The 13,701-nt window shown below is 49.6% G+C and overlaps 1 protein-coding gene across 1 annotated transcript in view; it reads left to right on the top strand.

Moving 5' to 3' along the window:
* Positions 1 to 9,790, top strand: part of BDKRB2 (bradykinin receptor B2) — a 39,658-nt gene extending 29,868 nt beyond the window's left edge. Inside the window, exons 2-3 of the mRNA XM_003275357.4 lie at positions 3,051 to 3,163; positions 6,428 to 9,790. Of these exons, the coding sequence (XP_003275405.2) occupies positions 3,090 to 3,163; positions 6,428 to 7,529 (1,176 nt within the window). The 5' untranslated portion in view covers positions 3,051 to 3,089 and the 3' untranslated portion in view covers positions 7,530 to 9,790. The remainder of the gene's footprint in view (positions 1 to 3,050; positions 3,164 to 6,427) is intronic.
* The last annotated feature ends 3,911 nt before the right edge of the window (positions 9,791 to 13,701 follow it).

Genomic DNA, 13,701 nt, shown 5'->3' with positions numbered 1-13,701 from the left:
GCACGAGTCCACCCTCCCAGCTCTGTAGATATGGAAACTGTGGTCCAGAGAGATGGAGATCCCACAGAGAGCGGCCCACCTGGAGGACCCCCTCCCCGCCTGACTTTATATTCCCAGGATGTGTTCATCAGGGTCTCAGTGAAAAAGAGAGGGCACATTCCAACTGGGTAATAGGAAGAGGAGGTTAATGAAGCGTTTCTTTACAGTGCCGTAGGCAGCATATTGGGGTTCTGCGAGGAGCAGGCAGCACCCTGGGTGCCTCAGGGCTGGTGTGGCAAAGCCTCAGCACCCTCCCTACCTCCTTCCCCCTTCGAGATCAAGCCCCTGATAAAAGCAGTGAACTCTGCTCCAGGCCCAGCCAGCATAAAGGCCCCCAAGAGAGGAGCCAACAACACCCCATCCGCCCTCTCACCCTCCCTCAGGCTCCTGCTGGGGCTCCCACTGGCCAAACCCAAAGAGAAGCCAGAAGGCAAAGAGCCCCGTGGTACCTGTCGGGGCTCCCAAGCAGGGGCCACAGAGGAGAAGCCAGAAGGTGACCTGGAGCAGGACACAGCAGCTCCCTGACAGGGATCCTCACCCAGGGCACGCCTCTAGAGCAGATGGAGAAAACAACTCCGTCGACTTCAGACTCCCAAATTCTCCCAGTTCCTTAACCCGCCTGCCCTCAGGACTTCGGAAGAAAGTTGAGAGGGAAAGCCCTCAACTTTGTTTTGAAAATGAGAGCAATGTTTACAGCCACCAGCAAGCAATTAGGATCCAGCTGGGCTGATGTGGCCAGATCTGGGGACACCCAGCCAGGTAGATGTACAACAGACCCATAATGGAGGTCAGCGAGGAAATGCTGGACAAGCCCCCCATGACTGAGCTGTGAGGACCTGAGTTATCTGTGCAGTGGTCACTGTCATGTAGAAATGGAAGCTGTACTTGCAGGCTGAGGCCTCTCAGCTGGACAGTTCAGCCCGAGTGAGCCCCAAAAGGACAGGGGAGGCTGGTCTTCATTCTTCCCCTCTGAATCACGAGCACATGATAGACCGTCAATAAATTGTTAAATGCTTTTAAAAATGAATGCTTTAAGCCAGGTGCGGTGGCTCACATCTGTAATCCCAGCACTTTGGGTGGCCGAGGTGGGTGGATCGTTTGAGGTCAGGAGTTCGAGACCAACCTGGCCAACATGGCAAAACCTCATCTCTACCAAAAATACAAAAATTAGCCGGGCATGGTGGCAGACACCTGTGATCCCAGCTACTCAGGAGGCTGAGACAGGAGAATCGCTTGAACCTGGGAGGCAGAGGTTGCAGTGAGCCGAGATTACGCCATTGCACTCCAGCCTCGGCGACAGAGCGAGACACCGTCTCAAAAAAAAAAGAAAATTATGCTTCAAACACATGGTCTCTCACCACTGTTGAATTTTCTTTCTATAAGCCCAGGAGGGCCTCTCAGAGAGGAAAGCTCCCAGGTCTTCCTTTCCCTCTGCAAACTCCCTGCCTTGAAGGATCAGAAGGACTGTGCTGCTCGTTGCATCCTTTGCAAGTTCCAAACCCTGATCCCAGCTCTGCTTAGGAGTTCCTGCAAAACTTTTCCGGGTGTTAATCACCTCCCACTTCATTTCCTGTTTACCAGCTCAGCTTTTTGTTTTAATGTGTTTGAATTCCCTGAACTGACCATTGTCTGATCTCCACCTCCCAACTGAATTAGGGGAGCTGGGCTTCTGGAAACCCAGGTGCTGGGTGTTGCAGAGTGGCTGAAAGCTGGGATGTGGCAGATCTGTGGCTACATTCATGCACACACACACCCCCACATACCCACACATGCACACACACACACACACAAACCTGCACTCACACACTTGCACATGCATAAACCACAGCTTTCCACACCCTTCCTAGACATGGGTCACTGGGTATCCTGGAGAGAGTGTGAAGTCTGGAATGGAAAGAGAGGGGGTTAAGCCCCACCTTTAGCCATGGGACTGAGACAAGTCACTCCCACCCATCTGCGCCTCGTTTCCGAACTCTGTGAGGCAAGCACAGAGCCCATGCCTCCCTCCCTGGATGGGAGTGATGTGAAACTTGAAGAGGGGTAGAGACAAGGGTCATCAATGGAAGCCCCTTGGGCAAAAAGGCCCTTTCAACCAGGGGCACAGAGGAGGCCCTGGGCTGAGAACTTGACAGCACCTTGTACTGGTAACCAGCCCAAGGGACTGGAAATACTCAGATGTGTCTGTCTCCCTTATTAGGTTCAAAGTCCCTCAAGACCCTGTCTCCATGACAGTGCTCCAGTCCAGACCCCTCCTCTGAGCTCCAGACCCTGCTGGACCCAACAGCCATTCCCATCCCCACCCGCCTGGAATTCTCCAAAGAACCTCCCCTTTAACAGTTCCAGTCTAAACACATGAACTTTCTCCTTGAAATAAGTCCCCCATCTCTGCCTTTGCAGGAGATGGAAGCCATGACACCTGCCTCGCCCCTGTCCTCACCCCATCCATGTCCAATCAAGCACTAGGCACGTCAGGTTTACCCTCTAAACTCCTCTGGAATCCAGCCTCTCAGTCTCCATCATCCCAGGTGGAAGCTAATGGGCTAACTGGTCCTTGCTTCCACTCTACCCCCACTGCAATCCCGACTCCCTGAGCAGCAGCCAGGGCCTAATCCATATTTACACCAAGCGCCTTCCTGACTGAGATCTCCTCCTGCACCACCGTCCCTCCACCCTGTTTAGTTCTGCTCACCCACAGAGTTATCATCAATATCCACTCGCCCTCTCAGGTGGGTTTGGGACCCCATGTTCTATGCTGTCACAGGACCTTTTGCTTGATTTCACTGTACTTAGGTCAGTTTGCAGTTATTACGTGACTGAGCAATATCTGGCTTCTCCAGTAGACTGTCAGCTCCCAGCCATTGTATCCCTGGCACCGCTGTGTGGGAGCACTTCACAAACGTCCGTTGAGTCAGGGACTCAGCAGTCTCCATTTCTCCTCCCTGCTGGAGAATGCGTGTATTTTGCAGTCCCCAGCCCCTGGGCCATCTAACCATCTTTTCTTCTCTGTTCAGCCAAGGTGTGGCCCCACTCACCTCCCACTGTGAGTCCAAATGTTCTCTCCCTGGAAGATACCAATGTTTCTGTCTGTTCGTGAGGACTCCGTGCCCACCACGGCCTCTTTCAGGTGAGTCAAAGGGATTCCTCAGTTCACTAGTTAGGGGTGGGGGACAGACACCCTGGAGAACTCCCTGGAAAGCTCAACCCTCATGCCCTGGACAACAGTTGAAGGAACCAGTGATGTTAAGCCCAAAGACAAAACCTCTCAAGTGTCCAAGTCCCTGTAGGCCTGTTGGGAGCAGAGGGAATGTTCTGTGGAACTAGAGGAAGAGGGGCTCAGGGAGGAGAAGGGCACATTCCTGGTTGTCATATGTGATCTATCCCAGATGAACTTGGAAGTGAAGGTAAGAGAGTTAAACATTAAAGTAAATACCCGTGGATCAGACAGCAATGTGCCAGATTGCCTTGGAGACAAAATATCTCCAACACATGGCTGACATCTGGTGGAAGATCAGAACACTCTAAGGAGAGAATTTAAGCAGAGGGGGAGGAGGACCTGAGCCAGAGTAGAAGCAGAGGATAGGGAGATCTGTTCTGGGGGCAGCACTTGCAAGAAACAAGGCTGAGGGGTCCACTCCAACCTCTCCACCCTGCTGCAGGTGCGGCCTACGATAAAGATGAGCAGATGGCCATCTCAGCTGAGGCCACAGTGAACTGGACCTATAGTTTCCAATTCTGCACTCACCAGGCATCTTTCTGATGATCCTATGGCTTCTCAAAGCCAGGGACCGACCAGGATCCATCCCCTTGGCTATTGCCTTGCTGAGAAATTAATAAGCAGCATCTGGTGCTATACTTTGGTCTTTAGTGAGTTAGCTCATGAAAGATGATAGATTCTCCAAGCCAGGGGTATGGAGGAAATGGGCTTTCTGTAGCAACAGAAATGGGGTTGAGGGTTGGACCAAGGGGACTACCAGGGGAAGTCTTACCTTCAGAGGACTCTGGAAAGAAGGCTGCAAGTTTTCATGGGTCAAGAATTCAGAGCCCAGTAAAGACAGCTTATCTCTGTTCCAAGATGTCTGGGGCCTTGGTTGGAAGATTCAAAGGCTAGGAAACCAGGAGCCACCAAAAGCTTAACAGGGGCCAGAGGATCCACTTTCAAGGTGGCAAGTTGGTTCCCCGCTATGTGGCTGCTTGAGTATCCTCACGTGGCTGCTCACATCCTTCCAAGTAAGCAAGCAAGAGGCCAAGAAAGATGCTGCAGAGCATGTTATGACCTAGCCTCAGAAATCACATACCATCCCTGCCACCATTAGTAAGAAGTCCAGCCCACATCCAGGAGAAGAGGAAGCAGATTCCTCCTTTTGAAAGGAAGAATATCAAGTAATTTGGGGGCATATGAAAGCCACCACACCCCATAGGGATCTTTTCAGAGCATACTTCTTATACCATCACTGTAGTTCCTTAAGACTCAGGGGCAAAGCCTCACTTCCTTAGCACCCAGTGAAGACCACGCTTACTCCCTCACTCAACCTCTTGCTACTTTCCACCTCTCCTGTCCAACATCTAGTGTCACTTTCCAGAACATATCAACAGCTTCCCCAGTTCTGTGCCTCTGCTCAGGCTGTTCCCCCTGCCTGGCCTGCTTGTCCTCCTTCTTGTCCCCTGTCAAAATGCTTCTTATCCTTCAAGACCCAGCTCTAGAGTCACCTCCAACCCGTTACCCACCAGCCCCCACTCCAAGTCTGTGTCCCACACGCCTCCTGCTCCCTCCAGGGCACCCTCCACACTCTGGGCCACAGTTGTCAGGAGTCGGGCAGGGCAGGGGCCGGGTGGTGTCTTTGTGTTTTTGCACTCAGGGAAGAGCTCAGCACAGAGCAGATGCTCAAAAAACATTTAAAGGATAAAAGCATTGATTTGTGGGTTCCCCAGTCCGGCTCCAGGATGCCAGCCAGCTGCTCCTAGAAGCAAAGGGACTTCTCCTGGGAAATCCCAGGGGTGATGATCAGTATCTCTCCCACAACTTGTAGCTCAGCTCTTCCTCCATGAGCCTGACTATCAATGGACCTCCCAGAAAGAGCCCCCTTTCCTTCTCTCACCCACAGCACAGGGCACTGGGAAAATGCCCAATGAGTCCTGACCTCTGGGTTGTGCTTTGGACTTTTCAGTGTGCCTTCGCATCCACTCTTTGACTTGAATCTTGCAACAGCCATGAAAAAAGAAATGCAAAGCGAGTCAGGATGAGAGCAATACCCTACTCCAAAGAAGGCAAAATAGAAGCTCAGAGAGGTCAAGCAATTTGCCCAAGACCACACAGCTAGGATTGGAACTCATGGCTGTCCAAGCCCCATGCCTCTGCTGAAGGTAGAGATGAATTACAGCAACAAGTCTAGAAAGGTGCCCGCCCTGTGGTCTGTAAGTCTTGCCTAAGAAAGAAAGTGGAGCCAGGGGGTTAAAGATGAGGTCACCAACAAACGGAGGTGTTGGAGTTTATCAATGGTTATTTTAATGGGTTTGCAAGAATTGTTAATTATTTATGTTAATTGTCATACAATTATGACAATTGTAAGAATTGTCCATTGTTATTGTTTATTGAGCCAAGTGCAGTGCTTGGGGCATTTTGCACATTGTCTCAGATCCCTATCACGACCCTGAGAGGTAGTTTTTTTAACTCCCATTTTATAGGTGAGGTCATTGTGGTTCAAGGACGTTAAGTAACTTCCCCAGCATCACACAGCTTATAAGTAAGGCAGCCAGGATGTGAACCCAGTAGGACTATCTGGCTCCAAAGTCCCCAACCTCCCTCGCCATCTGCATCCTCTGATCATCTTCAGTGCTTTGCTGATAGAAGGTATGGAAATACGATGCCACAGAATGTCCAGGAAGACAGAAACTGGGCAGATGGGCTGGCCATGGTCTCCAAGCCACACTGGAATCTCCAGGTCTGGCATGATATCATTTTTCTCTTTTAATAAATTAACTCACCCACCACAAGGCTTTGAGAGGCTGCAAGGTGACCAACTCCCTTGGGAGGGGCCCGGTTGATAAGGAAGGAATGTCAATCTCCCATCGTGGAAGCTTCAAGGAGGTCAAGGGTCCAAGACTTGAGATTGTTAGTGCTGTTGATGGACACTGGCCAAGGAAATGGCCCAGTGGAGCCTCGAGAGGAAGAACACGAGGCCCCCGTTTAGATCCAAGAATCACAGGGGGCTCTGTAAGACCCAGGAGAGTCAGGTGCGCCTAAGCGCTGGCTGCAGAAAACAGCCTGGGCTCCACCTTGACTTCTCCATGTCCTGGCTGGTTGTCTTTAACCCCCGTCTCCTTCTGCACCAGTTTTTGATCTTCCCTTGTGACCCTGAGGGGTAACAGCCTCTTTTCCACTTTCTTTCAGCACCGACATGCTCAATGTCACCTTGCAAGGGCCCACTCTTAACGGGACCTTTGCCCAGAGCAAATGCCCCCAAGTGGAGTGGCTGGGCTGGCTTAACACCATCCAGTCCCCCTTCCTCTGGGTGCTGTTCGTGCTGGCCACCCTAGAGAACATCTTTGTCCTCAGCGTCTTCTGCCTGCACAAGAGCAGCTGCACGGTGGCAGAGATCTACCTGGGGAACCTGGCTGCAGCAGACCTGATCCTGGCCTGCGGGCTGCCCTTCTGGGCCATCACCATCTCCAACAACTTCGACTGGCTCTTTGGGGAGACGCTCTGCCGCGTGGTGAATGCCATTATCTACATGAACCTGTACAGCAGCATCTGTTTCCTGATGCTGGTGAGCATCGACCGCTACCTGGCCCTGGTGAAAACCATGTCCATGGGCCGGATGCGCCGCGTGCGCTGGGCCAAGCTCTACAGCTTGGTGATCTGGGGGTGCACGCTGCTCCTGAGCTCACCCATGCTGGTGTTCCGGACCATGAAGGAGTACAGCGATGAGGGCCACAACGTCACCGCTTGCATCATCAGCTACCCATCCCTCATCTGGGAAGTGTTCACCAACATGCTCTTGAATGTCGTGGGCTTCCTGTTGCCCCTGAGCGTCATCACCTTCTGTACGATGCAGATCATGCAGGTGCTGCGGAACAACGAGATGCAGAAGTTCAAGGAGATCCAGACGGAGAGGAGGGCCACGGTGCTAGTCCTGGTTGTGCTGCTGCTATTCGTCATCTGCTGGCTGCCCTTCCAGATCAGCACCTTCCTGGACACCCTGCATCGCCTCGGCATCCTCTCCAGCTGCCAGGACGAGCGCATCATCGATGTAATCACACAGATCGCCTCCTTCATGGCCTACAGCAACAGCTGCCTCAACCCACTGGTGTACGTGATCGTGGGCAAGCGCTTCCGAAAGAAGTCTTGGGAGGTGTACCAGGGTGTGTGCCAGAAAGGGGGCTGCAGGTCAGAACCCATTCAGATGGAGAACTCCATGGGCACACTGCGGACCTCCATCTCGGTGGAACGCCAGATTCACAAACTGCAGGACTGGGCAGGGAGCAGACAGTGAGCAAACGCCAGCAGGGCTGCTGTGAATTTGTGTAAGGATTGAGGGACAGTTGCTTCTCAGCATGGGCCCAGGAATGCCAAGGAGACATCCATGCACGACCTTGGGAAATGAGTTGATGTCTCCAGTAAAACACCGGAGAGTAATTCCTGCCCTGCCCAATTTTGCAGGGAGCATGACTGTGAGGATGGGGTGAACTCGTGCACAGCCAAGGACTCCATAAACACGACAGCATTACTGTTCTTATTTGCTGCCACACCTGAGCCAGCCGGCTCCTTCCCAGGAGTGGAGGAGGCCTGGGGGCAGGGAGAGGAGTGACTGAGCTTCCCTCCCACGTGGTCTCCCTCCCTGCCCCAGCAAGACAACTTGGATCTCCAGGAGAACCGCCATCCAGCTTTGGTGCAATGGCTGAGTGCACAAGTTTCTTGCCCTGGGTTTCTTTAATCCACTCAGCTGGAACTTTGGAGGACAATTTCTCGCATTAATGAAGATTAAGCCCTGAGGGGTCCCTAATAAGAACCTGGAGACCAGGATTCTATGGCTCCCCTCACTGATGGACAAGGAGGTCTGTGCCAAAGAAGAATCCAATAAGCACATATTGAGCACTTGCTGTATATGCAGTATTGAGCACTGGAGGCAAGAGGGAAGAAAGAGAAGGAGCCATCTCCATCTTGAAGGAACTCAAAGACTCGAGTGGGAACGACTGGGCACTGCCACCACCAGAAAGCTGTTCGATGAGATGGTCGAGCAGGGTGCTGTGGGTGACACGGACAGCAGAAGGGGGAGACCAAGGTTCCAGCTCAACCAATAACTATTGCACAACCACCTGTCCCTGCCTCAGTTCCCTCTTCTGTAACATGAAGTCGTTGTGAGTATTAAAGGCAGTAACAGGTATAAAAGTACTTAGAAAAGCAAAGGGTGCTATGTACACGTGAGGCATTATTATGCAGATGTAACTGGGATATGTTTACTGTAAGGAAAAGACAATGAGGTTTAGGAATAGCTCTGTGGAGCAGAAGCAGTATTGGGAGCCGGAGGCGGTGTGAAGCACCAGTGTCTGGCACACAGTAGGTGCTCACTGGCTCCCTTCCACCTGTCATTCCCATCACCCTGAGGCCCCCACCGCAACACACACACGAGCATTTGGAGAGAAGGCCATGTCTTCAAAGTTTGATGTGTGATGAGGCAGAGGAAGATACTTCGAATCGGTCTTGCCCGGAGGATCACAGTGCCAAGACCCCCCACTGCCAGCCAGTACCTGGGAAGGGGGAGAGTGCAGGCCTGCTCAGGGACTGCTCCTGTCTCAACAACCAAGGGATTGTTCCTGTCAATCAATGGTTTATTGGAAGGTGGCCCAGTATGAGCCCTAGAGGAGTGTGAGAAGGAATGGCAATGGTGTTCACCATTGGCAGTGCCAGGGCAGCACCCATTCACTTTATAAATGAATATTTATTAGCTGGTTGGAGAGCTAAAACCTGGAGAACTAGAACCTGGAGGGTTAGAACCTGGAGAGGCTAGAATCTAGAGGGGCTAGAACCTAGAGAAGCTAAAACCCTGAGAGCTAGAAGCTGGAGACCTAGAACCTGGAGGGCTGGAATCTGGAAAGCTAGAACCTGGAGGGCCAGAACATGGAGAGCTAGAACCCGGGAGGCTAGAACCTGGCAAGCTAGAGCCTGGAGGGAATGAATCTGGAGGGCTAGAACCTGGAGAATGAGAAAAATTTACATGGCAAAGAGCCCATAAATCCTGACCAATCCAACTCTGAATTTTAAAGCAAAAGCGTCAAAAAAAAGATTCCCTCCTTACCCCCAACCCACTCGTTTTTCCCACCACCCACTCTCCTCTGCCTCAATAAGTATCTGGAGAAAGAAAACAGGTGAAAGAAGAAGTAAAAACCATTTAGTATTAGAATGAAGTCAAACTGTGCTACACATGGTGAATGAAAAAAAAAAAAAAAGAGGCTGTGTTTTGTCACACAGGGCAGTCATTCATCAGCAGAGCACGTGATGGTCTGAGACTCTCTTAGGAGCAGAGCTCTGCTGCAATGGCCATGTGGGAATCCACATCTGGTCTGAAGGGCAAGTGAGTCTGTGGGAGAAGAGCTGCCCTGTGCATGGTGTAGATGCCCTGATAAAGAACATCTGCCCTGTGAAAGACTCAATGAGCTGTTATGTTGTAAACAGGAAGCATTTCACATCCAAATGAGAAAATCATGTAAACATGTGTCTTTTCTGTAGAGCATAATAAATGGATGAGGTTTTTGCGTAGCTCTAGCATTTGTTACAACTCCCGAAACCCCCGAGTTTGGTCCCTGGGGTACCGCCTTGCACACTCAGAAGCCTTTGGGAAGGGGTGCTATTTACTTCTGCTCAATCTGTTAACAGGCTTCTGGCATGTAGATCAGTGGGCTCCAAGCTTTTGTGATTGTATATTCCTATAGGAAAAAAAGAATTGATTATGCATACCCAATATGTATACTTATTAATATGTATGAAGATGTACATTCTAAAATATAATCAACCAATAGAAATTTAAGAAAGAAGATGTAAAAAAATATTAACAGTGCTTGAATATTTCCTTCCATCTTACATTTCTACAGGGATAACTCATTACCAAGTTCCCACTACGTGAGTGTGAGACCCTCATGAGGCCTAGAATCATAGGCACAGCAGCGATTCAATCATTTATTCATGCAATATAGACTTACTGAGTGCCTACCACTTGACTTCCCTTCAAATCAGGAGTATCTTCTACAATATCCTGATGAAAAGCCACTTGTTTCATACTCCCAGTGATGGGGAACTCATTATCCATTCCACTTTGGGATCCCTTCATTATTCATGTATTCATTCCTTCACTCATTTACTAAACAAAACTTGCCTAGTCTGTCTCCATAAATGCCCCTCCTCCATCCATGCATCCATCCATCCATGCCAGAAACCTGGGGCTCATCGTTCAATGTACCCTCTCCTTCATCCGTTCCATCTAGTAGGTCAGCACCTCTTTTATTTTTTTCTAACTTTTAGTTTGAGTTCAGGGGTACACATGCAGGTTTGTTACACAGGTAAACTTGGGTCATGGGGGTTTGTTGTACAGATTATTTCATCACCCAAGCATTAAGCCTAGTACCCATTAGTTATTTTTCCTGCTCCTTTCCCTCTTCCCAACCCCCACCCTCCACTAGGCCCCAGTGTCTGTTGTTCCCTTCTTTGTGTTCATGTGTTTCATCATTTAGCTCCCACTTATAAATGAGAACATGTGGTATTTGGTTTTCTGTTCTTGGGTTAGTTTGCTAAGGATAATGGCCTCCAGCTCCATCCATGTTCCCACAGAGGACATGATCTCATTCTTTTTTATGGCTGCATAGTATTCCATGGTTGTACATGTACCGCATTTTCTTCATCCAGTCTATAATTGATGGGCATTTACGTTGATTCCATGCCTTTGCCATTGTGAATAGTGCTGCAGTGAACATTCATGTGCATGTGTATTTATGATAGAATGATTTGCATTCCTTTGGGTATATACCCAGTAATGGGATCAGCACCTCTTTTAGATTCTACTCACTAAGTGTTTCCTAAATCTGTTTCCTTCTATGTCCAATCATCGTCTGTCATGGGTGCCTCCAATACTAACTACTACCATCTCCCAATTTTTATTCTCCACTCTGCAGCCAACATGGTCTTTTAAGAATGCAAATACATTCATGGGGAGGCTATAAACACAGAGAATTGTGTTCAGGAGCCAAGACTTTAGGATTAGGTAGACCTGGATTCAGCCTTGGGCTCTTATTTGCTGTGTAGTCTTGGGTACCTCAGTTATCCTTTCTGAGTCAACATTTCCTTGTCTGTAAAATGGGGATAATAATGGTATCTACCTCATAGAATTGTTAATAGGATTAATGTATGAAAGCATCTAGCACAGTGCCTGGTACCTAGTTGGCACTGAACATGTACCAGCTTTGATGATGATGATGATGTTGGCAGTGAGTGTGATGGGGGCATCTTCCAAGGGAAACCCTTCCATAGTGTCCCACCCCTCTTGCGATAAGGTTCTACAGCTGTAACATGGCTTGCAAGACCCTTCATGATCTGGCCCCTGTCTTGTCTCTATGTCTCCCTCTCTCTGCCCCAGGCTCATTCTCTACCCTCCAGCCTTTTGGACGCAAGAACCTAGACAGATCCCAGAAGATATTTCATTCTGCCTCCAGTGCCCATTCTTCCCACCCAGGCTGCACCCCCTCACTAAGTGCCCTGAGCTTGGAGGAAGTTGTCCACAAGTGCCTAAGGGAGCTCACTCATGCAGGGAATTTTGTTCACAGATGCCTGCATTACTCAAGGGAGTCTGTGATCCAGGGGAAACCACATGCCTGGAAACCTGAGCAGGGCTCTTAGCAGGCAAAAAAAAAAAAAAAAAAGGCTGGGAGAGCCTCCCCAGCGAGGCAACAGGAGCAGCCCCTTGACTCCTGATCCTCTCTGGCTCCAGCAAGCTGGTGCAATGAGAAGAAGCCCAGGTGGGCTTAGGGTACCAAGCAAGGGGCCTAGCTCCTGAGTCTTCCCTGGCCAGAGAGGGGTGAGAATAGGATGCAGAGATGCAAACTGGACACCAGATGACCTCATGGGAATTCATGCTAGTGCTGGAGCCGCTTGAGCACAGCCTTCATGACTCAGAGGGGGGCATCACCATTTTGTAGACCCCAGCCATGTGCTGCATTATCTCTTTGTTACCCAATTCCTGACCCTTACGTAGCTCTGATCCTTCACCAAGGATGAGGGTGGGGAGCAGGGATGAACAACAGAGGTCATGATTTGGCAATAGCAATGGCCGAAAGTTTAATCGTTTGTTCATGAGAGTTTTATTCTGGTTTTAGTTTTTTATTTTGTTTTGTTGACTGAGGCAAAATAGTCCCAGGTCAAAGGGACCCCATCAAAATACTTCATGCTCACAACCACTCTGGGAGTTTGCATGATCACTGGTTCATGGTATGGAAGCTGAGGCCAGAGAGGGAAGTAACTTGCCAAGGCCATGCAGTTCTTAAGGAGGGTGCTCTGGAAATTCTCTCTGTTCTTGGGGTGTTCATGCCTTAACAAACTGAGGATACAAATTCTGTCACAGGAAAAGTCCTCGAAGTGCCTTCTTGCATAAGGAGCTTATGACCCAGGGCTTGGGCTATTTCTGCCACAATAAAATCTTTGCATCTTGTAGGCCTTGTGCATACTTGCTTCCTGCAGATCACCTTCCCAGAGGCTGGTGGATGTAATTCACATGCCATACAGTTTACCCACTTCAGCTTTTACTTAATAACTGATTCATGCAACCATCACTACTGTCTAATTCTAGAACACTTTCATCATCCCCCAAGAAATTGCATATTCATTAGCAGTCACGTCCCATTCTTCCTTCCTCATGGCTTTGGGCAACCACTAATCTTTCTGTCTCTAGATTTACCTGTTGTGAAAGAAGCCAGGCACATGTTGTAGGACGCTGTCTCTGTAGAGCCTATAACACAGGCCTTTTGTGTCTAGCTCCTTTTACCTCCTTACACTGAGCTAGAATGTTTAATTGTTGGGGGAGAACTTTGGGGACCAGGCCATGGGTTCCCTACCATGCCACTTGTGTGATCTCAGCAAGCCACTTTACTCATCTTCACTCCCACCATCTTTGGCCTTAGTTTGCTCGTCTGTCAAACGGAGAGATAATAAGTCATGACTCTAATAGGCTTCTGGCATGTAGATCAGTGGTCTCCAAGGACTGCCTTATGTGATGTTGATGCTGTCCTCTATAGTTTACGAAGGCCCCAGCACCAACAGTACAGGGGCTTGGAGGCAGGTTCCTGGTTCACATCTCACCTCTGCCACTTCCCAGCTGTGGGAATTTGAAGAAGGTCAGTGAATTTCTCTGAGTGTCTCTTTTCTCATCTGTTAAATGAAGATCCAAGTATTGTGAAGATTCAGTGAGATAAAGATATTGTGATGAGTTAAAGAGTATCCCTCCACCCCAACTCATGTCCACATGGAACTTCAGAATATGACCTTATTTGGGAATAGGGTCTTTGCAGAAGTAGTTAAATTAAGATGAGGTTACACAGGTTGAGCATTCCTAATCCAGAAATCTGAAATCACAAATGCCCCCAAATCCACAACTTTTTGAGCACTGACATGATGCTCAAAAGACA

Source organism: Nomascus leucogenys, chromosome 22a, assembly GCF_006542625.1.
Source record: "Nomascus leucogenys isolate Asia chromosome 22a, Asia_NLE_v1, whole genome shotgun sequence".
NCBI lineage: Eukaryota > Metazoa > Chordata > Mammalia > Primates > Hylobatidae > Nomascus > Nomascus leucogenys.
Note: the sequence above shows the minus strand (reverse complement) of the source record. Positions and strands in the feature narration are given on the sequence as shown.